The sequence below is a fragment of the Onychomys torridus genome, chromosome 8 (assembly GCF_903995425.1).
Source record: "Onychomys torridus chromosome 8, mOncTor1.1, whole genome shotgun sequence".
NCBI lineage: Eukaryota > Metazoa > Chordata > Mammalia > Rodentia > Cricetidae > Onychomys > Onychomys torridus.
In genome coordinates, this window is record NC_050450.1 from 63,168,877 (window position 1) to 63,192,084 (window position 23,208).

General features: G+C 41.7%; 1 protein-coding gene across 3 annotated transcripts in view; it reads left to right on the forward strand.

Annotated features, from left to right (window-relative positions):
- Positions 1 to 23,208, forward strand: part of Smg6 (SMG6 nonsense mediated mRNA decay factor) — a 243,503-nt gene that overhangs the window by 20,351 nt on the left and 199,944 nt on the right. For all 3 annotated transcript variants that reach the window (XM_036196843.1, XM_036196845.1, XM_036196844.1), the window contains exons 7-8: positions 348 to 458; positions 1,055 to 1,267. In XM_036196843.1, the coding sequence (XP_036052736.1) occupies positions 348 to 458; positions 1,055 to 1,267 (324 nt within the window). The remainder of the gene's footprint in view (positions 1 to 347; positions 459 to 1,054; positions 1,268 to 23,208) is intronic.

Here is a 23,208-nt window from a genome sequence, read left to right on the forward strand (position 1 = left end):
CCCGCCCAAATTAAATTTTTAAAAAAGGTTTATTGTTCAATGGTAGGGTATATGCCTCACATATAATTTTTATATATATATATAAAATGCCTAAATACAATTGCTAGTATTTTTGTTATTGGTTTTTGTTTTTTAAGACAGGATTTCTCTGTGTAGCCTTGGCTATCCTGGAACTTGCTCTATAGAGCAGGCTAGCCTCAAACTCACAGAGATGCACTAGCCTTTGCCTCCCTGGGTGCTGGGATCAAAAGGCATGTGCCACCACCACCCAATAATTGCCAGTATTTTTTTTTAAAGGAAGAAAAAAGAAAGTCAATTGACCAAGTATCTCTGGCTTCTTTCCACAGAGGAGGAAGCTTGATGCTGTATATTATTATATGCGCAGTTTAGCAGCTAGCAACCCTATCCTGACGGCCAAGGAGAGTCTCATGAGTTTATTTGAAGAGACTAAACGAAAGGTGAGTAAGAATGCAGGTGGAATGGTTCTTTCTTAGAAGAATGCATTGCCCTCTGTGCCATAGTGTTTAAGGGGATGACTAAAAGACATCTTGACGTAGTCTCACTAGGCTTCACTGGTGACTTCTCAGTCAGCCCCTGTAGAGAATGGACACTGAGCTAGGCTGTGGTGATGCAGACCTTTAATCCCAGCACTTGGGAGGCAGAGGCAGGCGGATCTCTGTGAGTTCGAGACCAGCCTGGGCTACAGAGCTAGTTTAGCTAGAGCTACAGAGAGACCGTCTCAAAAAGCCAAGGGAGGAAAAAGAGAGAGAGAGAGAGAGAGAGAGAGAGAGAGAGAGAGAGAGAGAGAGAGAGAGAGAAAGAATGGACACTGAAATAGATCTTAGGAGAGCTTGCTGGGCCTTTTGAGTGTCCCTGTTCCACAGCATCTCATTCATAGAATTAATAACACCTATTGGACAACACAGATGATGCTCTGTCACTTTGGTACTGTAGCAGTCTTCAGCTTTTATAGTCTTTAAGCAACAAACACATGATGGAGTGCTTTCTTGTTAGCTGACCTCGGAGAGTCTGAGCTTGTGTGTCTATTGTACAGGCTGAACAGATGGAAAAGAAGCAGCATGAGGAACTTGAACTGAGCCCTGAGCAGTGGCGTAAAGGGAAGAAGTCTACTTTCCGGCATGTTGGGGATGACACTACTCGCCTGGAGATCTGGATTCATCCATCCCATTCTCGGTCCTCCCAGGGCACTGAGTCTGGGAAGGATTCTGAGCAGGAGAATGGTCTGGGCAGCCTGAGTCCCAGTGATGTAAGTTCCTGAGAATGATGTAGTGAGCCAGTCCAGTCAGTAAGTCTGGCTGCCCCAGGTCATACAACTCTGTACCATCTGGGGCCAAGGCATAGACAGCTCCCAGCTTTAAGACATTTATGTATTTATTTAAAGAAAGAGGATCTCATTGTATATATCAGGCTGGCCTGGAATTCACTATGTAGCCCAGACTGGTCTCTAACTTGTACCAGTCCTCCTACCTCTGTCTCTCAAGTGCTGGACATAGAGGGGGAGCCACCATGCCCTGCACCTTCCCACTTACTCTGGAGAATACTACCTACCAACTCTAGGTTCCCTAATACCTCCTTGGTTCTCATTGATCCCTTTATCTCTTGTGTGTGCTTCCCTTACTCACCACTATGTGGCACTGTAGAATTTAGTAAATGTAGACTTAGACATTGTTTTGCTGCTTTGAGTTGGGCATCACCAATATGTATGAGGATTTGCTGAGATTTTTTATTTAATGCTTCCTTCTTGGTTGGCTCTCTATTTAGAGTATGAACTAAAGCATCATGGATAGGTTGGTTAGTCTGTTTTGTCACCAGCCATTTATTAATTATTTTTAGATTTGTTTATTCACGAATGTTTTGCTTGCAGTATGTCTATGTACTATATGAGAGTCTGGTGTCTGAGGAGGACAGAAGATGGGGTCAGATTCCCTGGACTTGGAGTTAAAGAGATATTTGAGCCACTGTGGATGCTGGGAACTGAACCTGGGTCCTCAGCAAGAGCAACCAATGCTTTTAACTATTGAGCCATCTTGCTACCCCCAAGCCTTTTATGAGGTAACCTTTTATGACTTAGAGTATGCCCAGCACTAATGATACAGAAAATAGCATATCTCCTTGTTTTCTTTCTGACAGGGTTTTTCTCTGTAGTTTTGGTGCCTGTCTTGGAACTCACTCTTTAGACCAGACTGGCCTCTGACTCACTGAGATCCACTTGCCTCCCACGTGGTGGAATTAAAGGTGTATACCACCACTACCACCGGGCTATCCCCTTATTTTCAGGGTAGCATTCTAATGGAATGAGCAAGTACGTAGGCTTAAGTGTAATGAACTTTGTTTAGAGATGTGTACCTGATTTTTTGGGAGCACAGTAATCATCGGTCAGTTGAAGTGTGAAGAATGAATGGAGTTTAGCTAGAAGAGGAGGGAAAGGAGAATGATACGTCTGTCCCAGGCAAATACAGGCTTGATAGAGATTGCTGAGGTCAGAGAGAAAGAATATGGGGGAAAATGCAGGAGTCTGACTCATTGTTCAGTGAGAGGAATTCAAGTTGTTGTAGAAGGATTTGAACCAGTAAATGATTTCAGAGATGGGAAGAAATGAATCCAAAGGTCTTGATTAGACATGGGGAGGTCAGAGAGAAGAGGGAGTCAAGGGTGACACCTAGGTTTCTGGTTTAGAAATTGAGGGAGTAGTGCCAGGTGGCCACACCTGTAAGCCTTGTACCTGGAGTCTGAGCAGGAAAATTTCTACAAATTTAAGGCTATCCTGAGTTACATAGTAAGTTTCAGCTTAGCCTGAGCTACAGTGTTAAACCCTCTCAAAAAACATGAATAACAAAATTCTTCAATACTGTTACCCCTCACAAAATAAACCCAAGTGGATGGAGGTTTGTTTCTTATGGTAGAATATAATGACAGACCAGGTTTTAAGACCATGATAATGAGTTTAATTTTGGACCTGTTGCATTTGTCATTCTGTGGGAGGGACATCAAAGTAAAGATAGATATTCAGATGGTAACAGGTGACTGAAGATGAGGGGAGTAGGTTGAATCAAAGTATTTCTTCTTTTGGGGGCTGGAGATGGAAACCAGGGTTGTGTGCTTGCTAGGCAAACACTTTCTATTACTGAACTGTATTTCTAGCCCCAGAAAAGACTATTTTTGAAGGCATCTTGCTAGATAATAATGATACAATGAGAGCTGACTCATTTGCTCCAGAACAAGAACAGAATGACAGTTGTTATGATGGTGCAGTGGGTAAAGGTGCCTGGAGCCAAATCTTGTAACCTGAGCTTGAGCCCTGGGACCAACATGCTGGAAGGAGAGAACTGACTTTCACTAATTGTTCTCTGACCTCCACATATGTGCCATGGTACACACATATACACACACAAAATAAATACAATGTAGAAATAGATTTTAAAAATAGAATGAAGGCTGAGGAGATGGCCTCGTGGTCAAAGCACTTGCTGTACAAGTGTTAGGAATACCCATAGTTCAGGTAAATGCCAGGTGCACATGTCAGCCCACCTGTACTTCCAGCCTTGGAAGGTGGAGTCTTGAGAAATCCAGAACAAGCTGGCTAGCAAGACTAGTTATATTGACAGGCTCTGAGTTTGATTTGAGAGACTCTGCTTCATTGATTAAGGTAAAAAAAGAACAGTTGAAGATGATCCCAGACACCAGCATCACAAGAGCATACACCCACTTGCAAGCATGCATTCACACACACACACACACACACACACACACACACACACACACACACACACACACGTAAAAATAGAAATAGGGGTGATAAATAAGTTGAAGAACTGAAAAAGATCCTTAACAATCTGAGAAGGGCACAAGACCTGGAGGACAGGTGAAGGCATTAGCCAGGCAAGAGGGCAAAGAATCCTTCTTATAAGCTTTTTAAATTTTAGACAAAAAGGGGAGATGTGGTGGTATTGTGTTCCCCAAAATATTGTGCACCCTAATAAACTTACCTGGGGTCAGAGACAGAACAGCCACAATATTAAACATAGAGGTTAGGCAGTGGTAGCACACGCCTTTAATCCCAGGGAGTGATGGTAGAAGGCAGAAAGATATATAAGGCGTGAGGACCAGAAACTAGCTGCTTTTGGCTGGTTAAGCATTTAGGCTTTGGAGCAGCAGTGCAGCTGAGATTCATTTGAATAAGGACTCAGAGGTTTCCAGTCTGAGGAAACAGGATCATCTGAGGAACTGGCGAGGTGAGGTAGCTGTGGTTTGTTTGTTCTGCCTCTCTGACCTTCCAGCATTCACCTCAATACCTGGCCCCAGGTTTGTTTTTATTAATAAGTACCTCTAAGATTCATGCTACAATGTACATTGTGGTTTACCTGGGAATACAGGTAAACATGCAGTGTTTGTAGATGCACACAAGGGAAGGGCCTTTCTGTTTATTCTTCAAGTTGAAAGCATGGTTTTCTAATAAGAACTGGTTAAAAATGGTGGGATAGGAGAACATCTCAGGTTTTGTTGTTGGTCTTGTTGGAAATGGTCTCCTGTAGCCCAGGCTGGGCTTGAACTCAGTATGTAGCTGAGAATGACCCTGAACTCTTGACCTTCCTGCTTCTACCTCCTGGATGGAACACCATGTGTGGTGTTCATTTGTTTTATTGTTTTTTTGAGATAGCATTTCATACTGTAGCTCACTGGCCTCTGATTCATGACAATCCTCCTACCTTTGCCTTTTGGGTACTAGATTACAGGTATGAGCTACTATGTACAACTCTTACGGGTTCAATTTAAAATTTCCATTTATCTTCCCGTTTCCTTTCAGTTTTTTAGCTGTTTTGTGGATGACTTGGAAAGTAGTAATTGATAAATGGAACTGCCAACTGCCTATACCGTGGGGCTCCCTATTAATGTGCTCTAGTACTATGTTTTGGTTCCTGCTAGTAGAGCCCTCACTGCTGCTTTTGCTGTTTTGGATATTGCAGCCCAAACCGAAAGCCTTTTTAACTAACAAATATGTTGTCTTTTTGGATAGGACTATGCTGTTTAACTTTTTATTTTATTTATTATTGTGTGTGTGTGTGTGTGTGTGTGTGTGTGTGTGTGTGTGTGTGTGTGTGTATATGTATCTGTGCCTGATATGTGGGCCCATATGCCATGGCCCTCAAATGGCAGTCAGGACAAATTTGTGGAGTCAGTTCTCTCCTTTCACCCACCCTTAGGTAGGTTCCAGGGATCAAACTCAGGTGGTCAGGCTTGCACAGCGAGTGCCTTTACTCACTGCAACTTTGGTTTTACAATGTATGTTTCAGGGAATAAATTCCAGCAGGTGAGCTGTCGACACTGATTCCATTACTTCATTTTTTTTGTGTGTGTGTACTCTTGTGAGGTGTACTATGTGTGCGCGTGCATGCGTGCACTTGAGTATACCCTGAAGCCCAAGGAGATGTCAGGTGTCTTTGTAGCACACCTTGTTCCATAGGTAGGTCTCTTGCTGAACCTGGAGCTCATGTTAATTCATCGAGGCTGATGGCTAGTAAACTCCAGGGAGTCTCCTATCTCTGCCCCCTCAGTGCTAGGGTTATCTGGGATTACACCTGACTTTTACATGGTTTTCATACTTGCACAGCAAGTGCTTTTAACCACTGAATCATCTTTGCTGCCAATTTTTAATTTTTTTTTTACACTTATTTAGAGTGTGTGCACATGTGCCATGTTGCGTTTGTGGTCAGAAGAGCATCAGTTCTCTCATCATGTAAAGCCTGGGACTGAATTCTGGTTGTAAGGCTTGGTGGCAAGCAAGCATTTTACCCACGGAATCGTCTCACTTGTCCTAATTTTATTTAGTGTTCATGTGTGTGCACTCATGTCATGCTTAGCTTGTGGAAGTCATAGGTCACCTAAGAGGTGGTTCTCAACTTCTACTTTGTTGAGATAGTCTCTCACAGTATTAGTGCCAGGATTACAGATATACACCACATAGGCTTATGTCTTTTTTTCTTACATTTATTTGTTTGTGTGTGTTCACTTGGAAACACCAGGTCAGAGAGCAACCTGCATGAGTCAGTTCTCTTCTTCCGCTGTGTAGGTTCTGGGGATTGAACTCTGGTTGTCAGACTTGGCAGCAAGCACTGTACCCACTGAACCATCTTGCTAGCCCAACCTTGAACTTAGGATCCTCCTGTTTCTACCTCCCAAGTGCTGGTATCACAGGCTGTTGGTGTGGGCCACCCCATCCAGTTTTAAATAGTGCTTGGGTTCATACTTGGAGCCTTGTACATCCTAGGCAAGCATTCTCCCAAACTAAGCTGTGTTCCCAGTTGTTCTTTGTGTGGTTGGAGCCTCTCACTCTGTAGCCCAAGCCGCCTCAAACTCAGAGATCCACCTGGCTCTGCCTCCCGAGTGCTGGGATTACAGGTGTGCACCACCACCACCTGGCAGATGCTCCCAGCCTTTTGTTTTTGTTCTTAGAGAGTGTCATAGCTTAGGCTGACCTCGAACTCCTATGTAGCTGAGGATGATCTTGAACTCTTTTTACTTCCTGAGTTACTGACCTTATAATTATACACCACCATGCCCAGCTCTGTTAATTATATTAATGGTGTGTGTGTGTGTGTGTGTGTGTGTGTGTGTGTGTGTGTTGTTGGGATCTATATTCCCAAGCCCAGTTATTTGAATTATTCAAATACATGAATATATTCCAAAGTAAAAATTCCAATTTAGGTGTATAGAGAGTAAAATGCAACAATTTGTTCTCTAAACTACTTATGTAGCTATTTTGTGTTTTTAGCTTATATATCATCATGAGTAAAAGTTCTTTAATTAAAAAAAAATTACATCTTTGAGTTTTGGATTTTCTTTCTAGACTACTAGCACTTTTGAAGAAGCAGCTTGTACTTTTGAAGTCATTTTTATCTACTGTGGAAATCACATGGCTGTTTCTGCCTCAGTCTCAGGCCCCAGTCAGCTTCTGTGGTGTTTTATTTATTTTTTCCTTTCTTGCCGTAGGTTCCAAAATCTCATCTTGCTTTTTCTGCTCATAGTGGCACACAGCTTCATAACCAGTTATTGAGTACAGAGCTAGTAAAACAACTAACGCTGATTTTTAACCTTAGAAGCACTGGTCATGGGGAAGACAAACCTAAATTTTGTCAGGTGCTGTGCAATGGTATTTCTCTCAGAGATGGACCACATATACAATGATGGTCCCTCAGTAGTACCCACTTCCTAATGTCTGCCTTCTGGTACCTACCTAGTGAGCTTGCTGTCTTAGGTTGTGCAGTGATGGAGTTGCCTTACAGTGCTTTTCTTAGAATATATGCCTCCATCGAACAGTCTCAACTGTGTATGGTTACAGTGAGTGTGGCAAGTGTTGTGACAAAGGCCAGCCTGAGAGGCTGCAGGAGCTTGCAGTCAGTGTCCCTACCCTGGGCATGCTTAGGGAGGGAAGTGAAGTGTTGGGGCATTTGTGCGCTGCAGTAAGAGCTTGAAAGCATGGGCTCAGGGAACTTGAGTACTTACAGTAGGGCTGGAGATCAGATGTGAGAGGAGTTCTTGCCAGAGATGCAGCTATCTTTTACCACTTCCTTCCTTTCCTACATCGAGTCAGTACCAAGTACTGCTTAATCTGTCATGAGCACACTGGAGTTCATGACTCTGCCTTCTCATGGCTGCCACCGTGTGCCACCGTGTACTGTCTTCCACTCTTGTAATCCTTCGCAGGATTTATTTATTACTGAACTTTTGAGACAAGGATCCTCTATGTAGTCTGGCTGTTATGGAACTCACTATGTAGACCAAGCTGGCCTGGAACTGACAGAAATCTTCCTTCCTCTGCCTTTTGAGAGCTGGGATTAAAGACATGAATGAACCACTATGCAGATCTTACCTTTTAAGATGTACCCCTAAATGAGCTTCCAAAAATACTTAAAATTTTTTTCCCCAAATACACACTTCTGGTGATTTTATTTTCTTCTTGAAAGTCTTTGTGCGCATGTAGAAGCTGAGTTGACACTGGGTGTCTTCAGTTACTCTCCACCTTCTTTTTTGAAATAAGAGTCTTTCACTGAACCTAGAGCTCACCTGATCATCTAGTGTAGCCGGCCAGTGAGTCCTAGGGACCTGCCTGTCTCCACTTTCCTGATGCTGGGATTTTAGGCATGTCCCACTGTCCCCAGCTTTTATATGGGCTTGGGGGACCCAGACTCAGGTCCTCATGCTTATGTGGGAGGCATTTTACCTCCTGAGCCATCTCCATAGCTTGTCTTTGAAGTGTTAGTTTAGTCTTTGAATCAAGTCTAAAAGTCTTACACAGTCTTTTGGGCCCCTCAGCATCTGACCCCACCTACATCCACTCTTGTATCTCGTCCCTTTGTTCCAGTCCACCAGTCTTCTTGAAAGGTCACACTCTTCTCTCAGCACCTCCTGGTGATACTCTTTCTCTGACACAGTGTACTCACTAGTTTTGCCAGTCTCAGCCCCATTCTTGTTATCTGTGAAGTCTCAGCCTAGAGTTCTATCCCCCCACCCTGAGGGAATATTTCTCTAATACCCAAGATTAGCTATTTCTCATTGTGAGTGTATGATGTGTGTATGCTGGTGTGGGGTCAACGTCAGGTCAAGTGTCTTCTCTGTCTCCTTCTGTCCCTAACCCTAGGTAGAGTTATATACGAGTACATGTTCTACCTTGCCTGGGTGCTGGGATCTGAACTCAGGTTCTCGGAATTGCACAGTAAACACTTAAATCTACTGAGCTAGCTAAATCCCCCAGTTCCCTAATTGTCATTCGTGTTGTTACTTTTCTAATTAGTGAAGTAGGTAGCACATGCTTTTAATTCCACTATGTGGGAGCAGAGATAGGAGAATCTGTGAGTTTGAGGCCAGCCTGTTCTGTATAGTTCCAGTAGAGTCAGAGTTACCTAGTGAGATACTGTCTCAAAAAGTAAAACAAAACAAAAAATGATGATAATAGGTGTAGGTTTGGATGTTATTGTTTACTGTTTCCAAGACCTGTCCCTTGCTGGATTGAAGACTCCGTAAGAATCCAGTCAGTTTGCTGTGTCTGCAGTGCCTGTATGGAACGACCCTACATAAGTCTCAGTAGATCTCGGGTATCTGAGGAAAGAAGGAAGGGAAGGCAGCAGGGACCGGAGCTTGTAAGAATTAAGATTTGGAAGTCAAGTACTGAGGGGACCTGGGGAGACTTCATCAGGTCCATTTAATGACCAAAGTGACCTTCCAGTGGAACAAACATTTGTTTTTCAAAAACTAAGCATTTATTCATTAATAATACTGATAACCTCATTAAATGTTTAATGACAGTTCTTTTATTTATAAAAAAAAAAGCATGCAAACAAACCTAAAAACCCTCAAAAGATAAAACATTCCCCCATACTAAGAAAAATGGCCTTTTCTCTGCATTTTTAAGGTAGGCTAGTAGAATAGAGCTGGATTCTTCTACTTTCTAATTCAGTATCACAAAGTGTTTTTGTTTAAATCTCATGAAGGGGTTTGTAATGAGAAAAAAAAAAAGAAAGAAAGAAAGAAAAAGAAAATTGAGCCACATCTGTAGTCCCAGCACTCTTGAATTCAAGTCCAGCCTGATCTATACAGAGCATAGCTCTGTCTCTAAAAACAAAAACAAAAACAAAAAAATGAGGAAAAAATACTTTTTTGTTTTTTGGGACAGAGTTTCTCTGTGTAATCCTGGCTGTCCTGGAACTCACTCTGTAGACCAGGCTGGCCTTGAACTCACAGATTCGCCTGCCTCTGCCTCTTGAGTGCTGGGATTAAAGGTCTGTGCATCCACTGCGTGGCTAAAAAAAGTGATACTTGAATAGCTTTTTCAGATAGATGTGGAATTTCTTCTTTGATACCGTATCAAGACTTTAAAAGTGGAATGTTTTGGGGCTGGAGAAGTGTTTTAGTGGATAAGAGTGCTTGTTACTCTTCTAGAGGACACAAGTTTAAAATCCAGAACGCACATCAGGTGACTCCCAACTACCTGGAACTTCAGCTCCAAGGAATCTGACACTTCTGGTCTCCATAGTCACTGACACACACATGTACATATTCGTGTAAACATAATTAAAAATAAACTATTATTATTATTATTATTATTATTATTATTATTATTATTATTTTGAGACAAAATTTCTCTGTGTAACAGCTCTGGCTGTCCTGGAACTCACTTTGTAGACCAGGCTGGCCTTGAACTCAAAGATCTGCCTGACTCTGCCTCCCAAAGTGCTGGGATTAAAGGTGTGCATCACCATTGCCCTGCTTATTTTATTATTTTTATTAGCATGCTATACATAATCATGGGTTTCATGATGAATTTTTCATACATGCATGTGTTTGTTCATGTTTCCCTCTGTAGCCCTCTGTCCCTTCCTCTGCTCCGCTTCTTCCCAGTCTCCCTTCTATTGTCTCTTCCTTCCTGCCTTCCTGCCCATCTTCTTCCCTCGTTGCTTCCTTGACACTGAGTTTTATTAGGAATTGCTTGCAGGAATATGGATAAGGGGTTATTTATAGGAGCATGGATACCTTACCAGTGGCTAGATCTGTGATGAAAATGTAAATGTCTCTTCTCCCAGCATCCATTAACTGTGATTATTGCCTCAGGGAGGGATGTGGCTTCCGGGTTCCCTCCCCAGTCCATGGCAGAAACCAGACCATTCTTTGCAGTGTGTTGATAACCAGAGCTGCTCAGAGTTCAAGAGTGCAGTTCCTTGTCCTTTGAACAACACCTTGTGCCTCTCTCTTGGGTTCTTTAATTTCTTTCTGCCTTCCCTTTGAGCTGCTCTCTGAGCCCTAGAGAGGCTGATTATAGATGTCCTGTTAGGGCTCAGCTTCCACATTTATTCTCAGCATTTGATCAGTTATGTGTTTCTGCAATAGCCTGCTACAAACACAAACCTCTAACGAAAGCTGACAGTAGCACTGAGCTGCGGGCACAAACATTTGTGTTGTTTATCCCCAAGACAAGGTTTGTCTGTGTAGCCCTGGCTGTCCTGGAGCTCGCTCTGTAGACCAGGCTGGCCTCGATCTCAGAGATCTGCCTGCCTCTGCCTCCGCAGTGCTGGGACTAAAGGTGTGCACAACCACACCCACTCCCAACATAAACAAAATATTTAGAAAACAGTTTTACCAGCACATTGTGTCTACTTAACAAAACAACATCAGTAACTTCTCCACTAGGTCCTATCAACTCCTCAGCCAGAGGCTTTTGAATAGGTTCATAATACCATATGTGCATTCCCTCCTATGGAGCGGACATCACATCCCAATTAGAAAATGATTCATTGTCTTCATAACAGACCAGCAGATTCATTTGGTAGTGTAGCACAAATGTTTTGTAGCTGAGCAATACTGTCCATGACAGCTCTCCTTCTGTAGCCTGCATACCATCCTCTGGTACTGAGTGCCAGCCACCAGAATCTGTAGGTTTGGGTTTTTTGGAAGATACGTAGGTGTATGTGTCTGTGTGTGCATGTGCATGTGCATGTGCATGTGAAGGTGCATGTGCAGGCCAGAAATTACCAAATTTCCCTGAAACTGGTATTTCAGGCAGTTGTGAGTTACCTGAAGTGTATGCCATGATCTGAACTCAAGACCTCTGGAATAGCAGCAAGTGCTCTTAACCTCTGAGCTGTCTATCTCTCCAGTCTTGCAGTATTTGTTTTTTAAAAGGAAATATTTTGTATTGAAGAAGTTATGTTAGTGCATCATCTCTAAATCAAATAAAAATGCATACATAGTTTGTAGTAAAAGTCACTTACGTCTTTTACCATAGACAGCACTGTGAAGTATTTGGTAGATATAACTTTAGACCTTTTTCTAATAGTCTATGAGTTGTGCATGTAAACACATGCTTTCAGAACCATGAAATAGCAGTGTGTGTATGTATGTGTGTGATACTGTCAGTTGAACCCTAGGCATCATGTATGATAGGCATTGCTACCTGCCCTAGTCCTGAAATACATTATTTAACAAAATTAACAATATACAATATTCTGCTTCTTAGAATTATCAATTAGACATATGGTCAGTTCTGCTGTAATGCAACACAGACATTCCTGAAAATCACTATGCTGTATAAAGTTGTGTGATAAAAACCACAAGGCTAGCTGGGCAGTGGTGGAGCACGCCTTTAATCCCAGAACTTGGGAAGCAGAGGCAGGCAGATCTCTGTGAGTTCAAGGCCAGCCTGGTCTACAGAGTGACTTCCAGGACAGGCTCTAAAGCTACACAGAGAAACCTTGTCTTGAAAAAACAAACAAACAAACAAACAAACAAACAAAAACCCCAAAACACAAGGCTTATAAGGAAATGGAGTTGGGGCCCAGCACTCGATTTACTCAGTGGTATACTGAAGAAAAAAGAGACAAGAACCTAATTAAAAGCAGCTGTTCAATTTTCTGTGTGTTAAACACTTAATAAATATGTAAATAATACATTAAGTATTGTAAAAAGAAAGTTTCCTTGTAGTAGTGAGCTTCTGGAGGGTTTTGTGAAATCAGAAGGGCAGATGTTGAACAGATGTATATAGGCGTGGCTTCCAGCACGGTGTTCAGGTGTGGAATGGAGGAGCTTGGCATGTTTGTAGTCTGTGTGAGTGTTTTATGTGCACTTGCGCAGCTTTGTTCACCAGGAGGAAATTTCTAGTGTCCCAGTCTAGAGCCTGTGCTGGCCTTGAACTCTTGATCTTCCCTTTCTTCTGAGTTTTGAGACTAGAGGCATGTGCTTCCCTGTGTTTCTTGTGAGCAGAATCACACATAAGCAAGCACAAAATGTATGTTAATGGTCCAAGTGTTCCTCAGTACACTTGGTCATGATGAAACACATTCCGGTTTTTCTCATCTTTTGTTCTTGTTGTGTTGTGTTGTGTGGTGCTGAATCTAACGTAGGATCTCATGTTAGGCAAGCTCTCTACTACTGAGCTGTGTGTCCTGTGTCCCATTTTTTTAAAAGATTCATTTATTATGTATACAGTGTTCAGCCTGAAGGCCAGAAGAGGGCACCAGATCTCATTACAGATGGTTGTGAGCCACCATGTGGTTGCTGGGAATTGAACTCAGGACTTGTGGAAGAGCAGCCAGTGCTCTTAAACTCGGAGCCATCTTTCCAGCCCCCCCATTCCATTTTTGACATGAGTGTTGTACAGAACTGTTTGCACTTGTTTCTTTCATCGAATGCTCTTAATATGGCTATGTATCTTATTTACAAACATATATGTCACATATTTTCTCTTTGTTTTTCAAGATGATCTCTTAGCCCTGGGCTGTCCTAGAATTTGCTTTGTAGACTAGGCTAACCTTGAGTTCACATAGATCTGCCTTCTCTGCCTCCCTAGTGATGGAATTAAATTCTTACACCACCATGCCCCACTATATGTCAAGTATTTAACTTATATAACTTAATTTTTTGTGTGTGTGCATTGCTTGTTCATATTAGCTGTTCAATTTTGAGTATTATCAGCTCTACTAGAGTATTCTCCTTTAGCTATTCCTAGAGTTTCTATCATAAACAACTAGAAATTAGGCACATGATAAATAAACAGGACATTTAATTTAATGTGGTTATTAGTGATGATAAAATGTTCCAATAGTTTGTTCTCAATCTGCCAGGTGTGGGCTTTGGATGGCTCTTCTCTGAGTGGTTGTGAGGGTTAGCTTGTGGGTTGTTGGTTTTAAGTCTTAAAATGTGGTTTGGATTGAACATCCAGCTTGGAAAGGACCTGCCAACGCAAGTGGCATCCTATTTAGAATCCTCTTGCTGACAAAGCTGCCCAGAGTCAGTATTAAGAGAGTGCTGGGCATTCATGGTGGCTCTTCCTTAGCTGTGTTTCAGACGATAGGATCTGAACATAGGATTGTTGCTATCAGTGAATTAATCAAGGTTATTAAATTACAGCACCAGAAGTAATTTTCACACTTAATGGCAAAAAAAAAACCCAACAAAAAACAAAAAACAAAAAAACCAAAACACCCAACCCTTTTTAGGTTTATTTCTTTAAATTTAAAATCTTTTTATGTATATGAATGTTTTGCCTATATGTATGTATGTGCACCACGTACATTTCCAGTGCCTGAGGAAGTCAGAAGAGGGACAGTGGAAAAATTCGGGAATAGTAGGATGAGGCTGAACTTTCCCTAGAGCCTGTTCTCATTTGGGGCTGTGGTATTGTGGGAGGAAGTCAGTGGGCTGATGTGTGAGTTTTTGTCACTGTGAAAAAGACCTGAGAGAACTTAAAGGGAGGAAAGATTTCTTGGTCATGGTTTTAGAGGTTTCAACTTAGGATTGTCTGGAATTACCGCTCTGGGCTGAGGCCAGAGTATCATGGTTGCCAGAGTGTGCAGCAGTGGCTTGTCCCACCTCATGGTGGCCAGGATACAGAGAGAAGGATGCCTGTGTTAACAGCTGTGTTAGCTTCCTCGTTCCTCTGTGTTTTGTCTATTTAATGGTGCTCTCTACTCAGGGCAGTTTCCCCTGCTTAGCTTATTCTCTGTGGAAATAATCATCCATATCTGTACATGCCCATTGTGCTAAACACAGAGACATGTGCTTTACTGATCTAAGCGCCTTGACACCTCTCAGTCTAGTCAGATTCATAGATCAACCATCATAGCTGATCTCCCTAATGTTTCCGGATTCTGGAAATGATGTTTCTCAAATTTCTTGTTTACTTTTCATTTCTGCATTGTTGATTCCTTAACCTTTTAAATTACTTTAATTAAATTTTATGGCTTCTGTAGTTCATATAATTCAGTTGAAGTGATGCAGAAATTAGTATAACCCCTGTGCAAAGATACTAAAATCATGAAGTGTTTTTTGTTTGTTTTTGTTTTTCGAGACGGGGTTTCTCTGTGTAGCTTTGCGCCTTTCCTGGAACTCACTTTGTAGACCAGGCTGGCCTCGAACTCACAGAGATCCGCTTGCCTCTGCCTCCCAGGTGCTGGGATTAAAGGCATGCACCACCACTGCCCAGCTGTTACATATTTTTAATATAGTGGTTTTTTAAGTCCCAGAATTTCATGCATGCCTATAACATATTTTGATTATATTCTTCCTCTACTCTTCCCCACTTAAGTCCTCCTAGGGTTCTCTCCACATCTCCCTTCCAACCCCATGTCTTCTTGTTTTTAATTCTACTGAGTCCCATTAGTGCTGCATATATGCATAGCTTTGGGGCTATCCACTGATACATGGACAACCAGCCATTGTCCCAAAGAAAACACCCCCAGTAGCCACAGTTCCTATATTTATAAAAATAAGTAAGTAATAAGTCCCCTCCCCTCCCCCTTTATTACCATTGAACTTGGGTGAATTTTCTGTGAATAATTCCTTTCAATCTAATGTATCTCTCAAGAGCATGGTATTTTGGTAACTTTGATTAATTTTATTTAGTATCTTGCCTGTCAGAGTCAGGGTAATACAGAGCTTACTTAAGAGTCTAGGCTTAGAAAACCTCCGATTTTGAGTCCTAATTTTATTAGCTGTTAGCTATGAGGTCTGAGGACTAGTCCATAACTGGCTGAACTTCAGCCTCCTCATCTGCAAGATGATAGTAATGATAATGTTGGTTCCCAAGGTTTGAGAATCATAGTTCTTGCCTGAAAATTTGCATGTGGATCTGGCTTGAATATTTTGTGCTTTTTTTAGAGCTAGGCAGCCATCATATAGAGTTTGTACATGTTCAGTCTGAATTTTCTTGAGAGTTTTTACAATTAAAAAAATATACTGATATTTTCTTCAGACCCATTATTTGTTTCGCTTTTCAGTGTCTCTTGTGCAGTTTGTATGCTAAGCTGCTGCTGCCACAATGTAAAGAAAGCTGCCATGTGTGGGTGGCACATAGCAATGCTTCCTTCCTTCTCCTCCAGGACAACCATGGGTCAAAGCCTTGGTTTCAAAGCCTGTTCCTTAGACAGGATCACTTGGCACATTTTGGAGTGCATTCTAGATGTTGGGCATACATCATGATGCGTTAGGCTTGCAGTTTCAGAGCTCCTGCCAATGTGAAGGGGCAGAAATGCATTTGCCCGCATTTACTCTGGGCAGTGTAGAATGTTCAAGAAGAACTGCACTTCTGTGTTTGCTAGTAGGCAAATGTCTCATCTCTGATAACTCAGTTGTTTTGTTTCCCATAATTATGTGATCATGGCAAAGCAATATATATATTTTTTTTCTTCATGGATGTAAGGATTTCATATTTGTTTTAGGTTTGTTTTTTTTTTTTTTGTTTGGTTTTGGTTTTTTGAGACAGGGTCTCACAGTGTAGCATTGGCTGTCCTGGAACTTACTATTTAGGTAGACCAGGTTGGCCTTTAACTCATAGAGATCTGCCTGCCTCTGCCTCCCAAGGACAGGAATTAAAAGCAAGTGTCACCATGCCATGCTTCATATTTGTAAATTGAGTAGTATCAGATTTTTTTTTTTCAGGCTTGCTGTGAGTTGCTTTACTGTCAGTCCCTAGTTGACTTGTCTAGTTTGTAGTGTGAATCTCATGCTATATTCCTTCACCCTGGGAGCAAGTTTAAAGCACGCTTCTGTGAATGGAGATTTGGCAGTAAGCATACAAGAGTTCATGGCTGCCTCCTATATGGCAAGGCTCCAGGTTGGTTCTGCTTTTCATAGGCTATAGGAACAGCTCAGCTAGGTTGCTGTCAAAGTCAGAATCAGGGCCTAGGATTTTCAGAAGATATAAAATGCTCTGTGAGGAGCAGCTCCTAACAAGACCTAGGGCAGTTTCCTAGACCATGTTGGACTGTGGGGCTAAGCTCTTCTCTGTGGTTGACTGCATTGAAGTTTCTCATGCATACTGGCCCTACCTTCAGACCTGTGGCACCCCATATGACCTCGGTCCCCAAACCACTTCAGGGCTTTATTTTTATCCTGGCTGTTCATTTCAAGATAGGAGGTTGATTTCTTTCCTCTAAAGTTCTCTGGGGGAAGAAACAGTGCCAGGGTGCAGTAGAGGCTGGTTAAACACCAAAACCACACTCTTCGTGTTTCTGGGCTTGAGACGTGACATGGGCTGTGCTGCAAGCACAGCTTCCACTGTGAAGAAGCTTCAGTTCATTTGATTTGCTTCAGATTTTTGACAAGTAAAACGGCATAGGGGAAAGGTGCCCTTCCCAGACATTTAACCAGATCAAATGCTAAGAGTTGGCGTTTTCTTTAATCCAGTATTTCCCAATTTTAGGTTTTTCATCTTCAAGGGTGATGGTGAGAACTCTCACAACTTATTAGGTCTCAGGAAGCCAGATTACCAACATATCCTGTTCGCGTGCATGTGTGTATTCTGTTACCCACAGGCCACTTTCCACCCCACATGACCTTCAGTCACCATCCGGAAAGTCAGGACCTAGATACCAGTCAGAATTTCCAAGCTTTAGTTTAGTTTAGACAGTTTAGAAAATGTTAATGGTAGTAATTGTAAAGTCAGGTCTTTTGAGTGGCACGCACAGCAAGTATGGAGTAATCATCCATCCTGGAGGAGGAAAGAGAGGGGTTGTGTGTCCTTCTGGTAATGTGTTTGAAAGTGAACCTTCAGAAGAAAACATGAAGCAGCTAAAATGCACAGAGGAAGAAAGAGAAAGGCTGATAAGACACGTTCTTCAATTATTGGGTCTTAATTAAAATTACTACTATTTTGTTGTTGTTTTTTTCGAGACAGGGTTACTCTTTGTAGTTTTGGTGCCGGTCCTGGATCTCCCTCTGTAGACCAGGCTGGCCTTGAACTCAGAGAGATCCGCCTGGCTCTGGAGTGCTGGGATTAAAGGCATGTGCCACCACTGTCCCACTAATTATTACTTTTTTATATGGTTGTCAGGCTTAAGAGCAAGCTCCTCTTTTGCCTGCTGAATTATCTTGCCAGCCCCAATTCTTAGCTAGTTAAGCTTTTAGTCTTTTTAAGACATTTTTTTGTAAATATTTTGTATTATTTGTAGTTGTGTGTATATGTGTATAGGTATTAACATGTGAGTACAGATGCTGGCAGAAGCCAGAGGTGTTGATGACCCTGGATTGTTAGGCAGTTACTAGTGGTCTAGTATGCATGCTAGGAACCAAACTCGGATCTTATGCAAGAGAAGTCCCTGCTCCTAACAGCTGAGCCACTTCTCTAGCCCCAGTAAATTTTTTAAGTTAATTTTCATTTTATGTGTATGGGTATTTTGTCTGAATGTCCAGAAGAGGGTGTTTGTAGTAGTAGTTTCTCTTCAGACCACTAGCCTGCAAATAATGACACAGAGACTTACTATTAATTATGAAAGCTCAGCCTTGCCTTAGGCTTGTCCCACTACCTAACTTGAATTAACCCATATTTTTAAATGTACATTCTATCACATGATGTTACCTCTCTTCTGTCTTGCACATATCTCCTCTTTCCTCGTCATGTCTCCTGGCTTCTCCCTACATGCCTAAATTCCTCCTCCTACTTACTCTCTCTACCTGGGAGTCCCACCTATACCTCCTGCCTAGCTACTGGCCCTTCAGCTTTTTATTACACCAGTCACAGCAATACACCTTCACACAGTGTACAGATATCCACAACAGGTGTCAGATCCCCCAGAACTAGAGTTATGCATACTTACAAGCCACCACATGGGTACTAAGAACTAAACCCAGCTCATCAATAGCCAGTGGTCTTAAGTGTGGAACCAGTTATTATATATATTATTGATTGGGCATGCTTACACATGCCTTTAATCCCAGCACATGGGAGGCAGAGGCAGGTAGATCTCTGTGATTTTGAGGCCAGCATAGTCTGTGTATCAAGTTCTAGGCCATCTAGGAATGCATAATGAGGCCCTGTCTCAAAAAAAAATAAACATACATATTGTTATATTTATTATTCAGGTTGTTTATAACATACTATGCCATACTTTATTTTATTCACATCTCTATTTTTTTAAGGATTATTTTGGACTCAGCAATCTGCTACCATGCCCAGTTCATCTGTATTATTAATTTGTATGTGTGAGTGGCATATATGTGTGTATATGTGCGCGTGCTTGCGTGCGTGTATGTGTGTGTGTATTCTCTTCTTGAGGCCCGAGAAGGGTGTCACGTGTCCTCTTCTATCATTTTCCACCTTACCTTTTCTCCTTGTATCTGGAGCTCACTCATATTTTGTTGGCTAGGCTGGCAGCCAGCAAGCCCTAGTGATCACCTTGTTCTCTTCCCCTTGATCACTTGGGTTGTCGGCATTTTTAGGATTATGTCCAGCTTGTTATGTAGGCGCTAGAGTCTGAACTCTAGTCCTTATGCTTTACAGGACTCACTTTTCCCTACGGAGCCATCACTGAGCTCATTGCTGCTTTTCCAGATGAAGTTGTTTGTGTTGTTGAGGCTGGCTTCAAAACCTGGGCTTAGATGATGTTCTATTTGCTTGGTCCTTCCTTTAAGACACTGCTAATCATCCAGGGGGCGGTGGTGGCGCACACACTCTAAGCACGCAGGAGGCAGAGGCAGGTGGATCTCTGAGTTGGAGGCCAGCCTGGTCTACACAGCGAGTTTCAGGACAGCCAGGACTGTTACACAGAAAAACTGTCTTGAAAAACAAAAAAAGACATTGCTAAAAAGGTTTTAGCACCTTTGTGATCACACGGTTCATTCTGCACACTTGCCACTGCACGATCCGTAGCATTCTTGGCTCTACCCACTAGATGCCATTAGTGGTCCCCAAGTACTTTCAAACACTCTGGGAGGAAGAGTGCTGTTCCAGTTGAGAACCATGAATTTTGGGTTTGATGATAAACACACACACACACATACACACACACACACACACACACACACACATATACACACACACACACACACAACAAAACAAAATAAAACAAAACAAAAACCCTGTTCATCATTTCCTCTTAGAGAAACTGGCTTGTCGTTTGATCTTCATAGAATAAGTCAGCAATAGGGAGGGAGAATTTGAGTACCTAGTCAAAAAGGGAGAGTGCCCAGTAAGTAGAATAGTAAAGTAGATTTTAAGGAAACCATTTACTGAATGTGTTGTCTACTTGCCTGTTTTAAGAGTCAGTGAGATTGATTTATAATTTATGAAAAGTTTGTTTTGATGTTACTCATACTTTAAAAAGCTGTTCCTTCTACTGTGAGAAGTTACTGTCTTTGGCCTTAGTGTCCAGATGATGTTGGAGATTGTGGGAATCTGTATGGTATTCTTGAGAGAGTTGTTCAAAGCCAATGTAAAGATATAGTTTTGGCATCTCATGAATAACCTGATATCCTGACTTAAGCCAGAACTCTGGCGCTAGAGAATTTCCAGCATGGGAGCATTGACTACGAAAAGTCCTCCTCTGGCTTCTTACCAAGTTAGACAAGGGAGCAATCAGCTGCTGAGTTGCAGCCAGCTGGCATGGACGTGAGGTTGTACTATAAATTGTCTCTTAGGATCTAGCTTCTAGTTTGTGAAGAGTCTTCCACTAAGAGTGAGTCCGGTACATTGGACCCTGTTCAGTCTGCAGCTGTGATGTAGAAAGGACTGTATAATAACACTGCCTATTGTGTGGGGTAAGAGACCTCACCAGCCTTCTTGATTCCCCTCTGTTGCCTTGCTCATGGTTTCCTATATTGGTTTTTGTTTCATACCTTACTCTTGGGGAGATATAGCCATAGTTCTCTTGTTCTGCATTTCTTCTCTGCTCTTAAATGTTCCAGAACTTCATCTGTCTACTCTGTTTTCACCATTTTGGATATGATGTTTCAGCTAAGAAGAATATGAAATAGTTGTTTTCTTGGCTCGTAGTCTTTCTCCAGTCTGTGGACTGTTTTTGGCTCCTGAGGGATACTCTGGGTTTTTCCCATCTTGGAAGCCTTTTATTTTACTCATAAATATTTAGTATTGAAGTTACTGCTCAGTTTTATCCTCCTGAGAATTATTGTATAGACTAGATCACAAGGAATTAAAAACACTTCTATTTTTAAGTATCTCCATGATTTTTAAATTGTTTTTTGTCTGTGGATCTAAATGTATTAAGCATCTAGTATAAGAACCATTAGACATCTGTTCTGTTTTTTATGACTAGAGCAGCCCTAGAGCTAAGTAACTGATGTAGTAGTCACTAATAGTATTACTTATTCATTTGTACTTGGTGTATACTCACCCTATATTAAAGCAAATAATTTTTGATTTACATGGTACCACCTGTGGAAATCATAGGAGAAATTTCATGTTCTTGGTGTTACATAGTTGGTTAAGTGCATTCATGAACTTGTTATTCAGAGTAATCCTTTAATTGTGGAGAGGTTAGAGCTTAACTAAACTGGTAACTTCCTCTAATAAGTGTTAAGGGCTTGCTGGAATGTATTTGGGTTGTAATCTCTTTAACCCCCTGCCCCAGCTCCTCTTCCTTTTTTAAAATCTGTTTTGTTTTCTAGTACAGTGTATACCTTTCTATGTTGCTTTAAATACCTGCCTTCATAATTTTATATGGATATTTTTCTTTTTCCCTTTTGACCTACTTATCCAGTTATAAAAACTATTTTAAGGTTAGCTAATACTTTCTGAGCGAACCAATTTTCCCTCCCCATTTAGATAATTTCCATAAATATTAAACTAGTCCTTTTTGTATTCTGTAGGCACCGCATGTAGGGAAGTAAATGATGTTAGTCTTTCCCTCAGAAGTATGTTATAGTCAGAGAAATAGATCTGTAAATGTACTTAGAATGAAGTATTGCAAATATGATAACATAAGTAGATACAATGTCATAGAGGGAGAAAGAGGTTATAAAGGTTAAGTTAGGGTTGTCTGAGAAAAATAGCAGAAAGATAGTCTATGCTTTTAATTTTTTGTTTTGTTTTGTTTTTGTTTTTTTTTTTGGTTTTTTTGAGACAGGGTTTCCCTGTGTAGCTTTGCGCCTTTCCTGGAACTCACTTGGTAGCCCAGGCTGGCCTTGAATTCCTGCCTGGCTCTGCCTCCCGAGTGCTGGTATTATAGGCATGCACCACCACTGCCCGGCTGGAAGAGGTTCTTTAGGTAGATGTGGGGACTGGAGGTGTGGACTCAGCAGTTAAGAGCTAGTACTATTGCAGAGAATCCAATTACAGTTTCTAGAACACACAGGTGGCTCAACCACCAACTCCAGCTCCAGAGGAATCCACCCTCTGGCCTCTGAGGACAGTGCACTCATATGCACATATTCACACACAGGCACACATACTTTTTACAAAAGCGGATGTGGACGGCTAGTAACAATATAGATTAAAAAACATGGTACAGTTAAAACCTGCATGGAAGCCTAGCGTGGTGTTATAAGCCTATAATGCTAGCTTCTTAGTGAGACAGGATCAGACAGTTACATCTTAAGACCCTGTGTTAAAAAAACAAACAAAACCCCCAGAAAATGAAAATGGGTGGAGAGGCACACACACTTTAATTGCAGAGTTCAAGAGACAGAGGTAGGCAGATTTCTGTGAGTTTGAGGCCAGCCTGGTATACATAGTGAGACCCTATCTCAGAAACAAACACAAAAGTTGACCATGTAGCCAAGTAGTTTAGTGATAAGGCACTTTCCCAGCATGTATGAGGCTCTGGCTCTGTGCTCCAGTATACCTACCCCACAAAAAAATGAAAAGGGGAAGGAGAAAGGAAAACCTGTTAGGGGTGGCTGCCTCTTGGATTTCTAGCTGAGCATCTGTCATTGGAATATCTTGGATCATGGTACAGATGTCCACATTGATGAAGTCTAATCGCTTATTTGAAACTCAGGATTCATCACAAAGTAGATTGATTTGGCCCAGTCTTAGAAGTGAATCCTTTAAATAGTTCTCTGCTTTACTTTGTGCATTAACTAAGGTTGACTCACCCTGAAGTCATGCCTTCCATCATTCTGGGAAGCTTTCTGAGTCAAACCCAGCTTGGCTTAGGAATAGGTTATGCTTTGTGTTGTAACCATCGACAGTACGTCCTCTTCTTGCCTTTTACATGCATAGTAGGATTGTATCTACTGAAGCAAAAGGGAAAAGAAGTTGGGACAAGGCTCTCTGTGAATTTGCATTTTCCTGGAGAGTTTCTGGCTTAAGTTGCTAATGAAATTTTGAGCTGACGTGTGCCACAAATCTCTGAGATGCTAGGTCCTAATTTGTATAGCAAACTGTGTTGAGGGCAGTTGACATTCTCTCTGAGGAATTTCTTTGGCAGGTTTCCTTTAGACTTCTGGACAGATCTGGAGAACAGTATG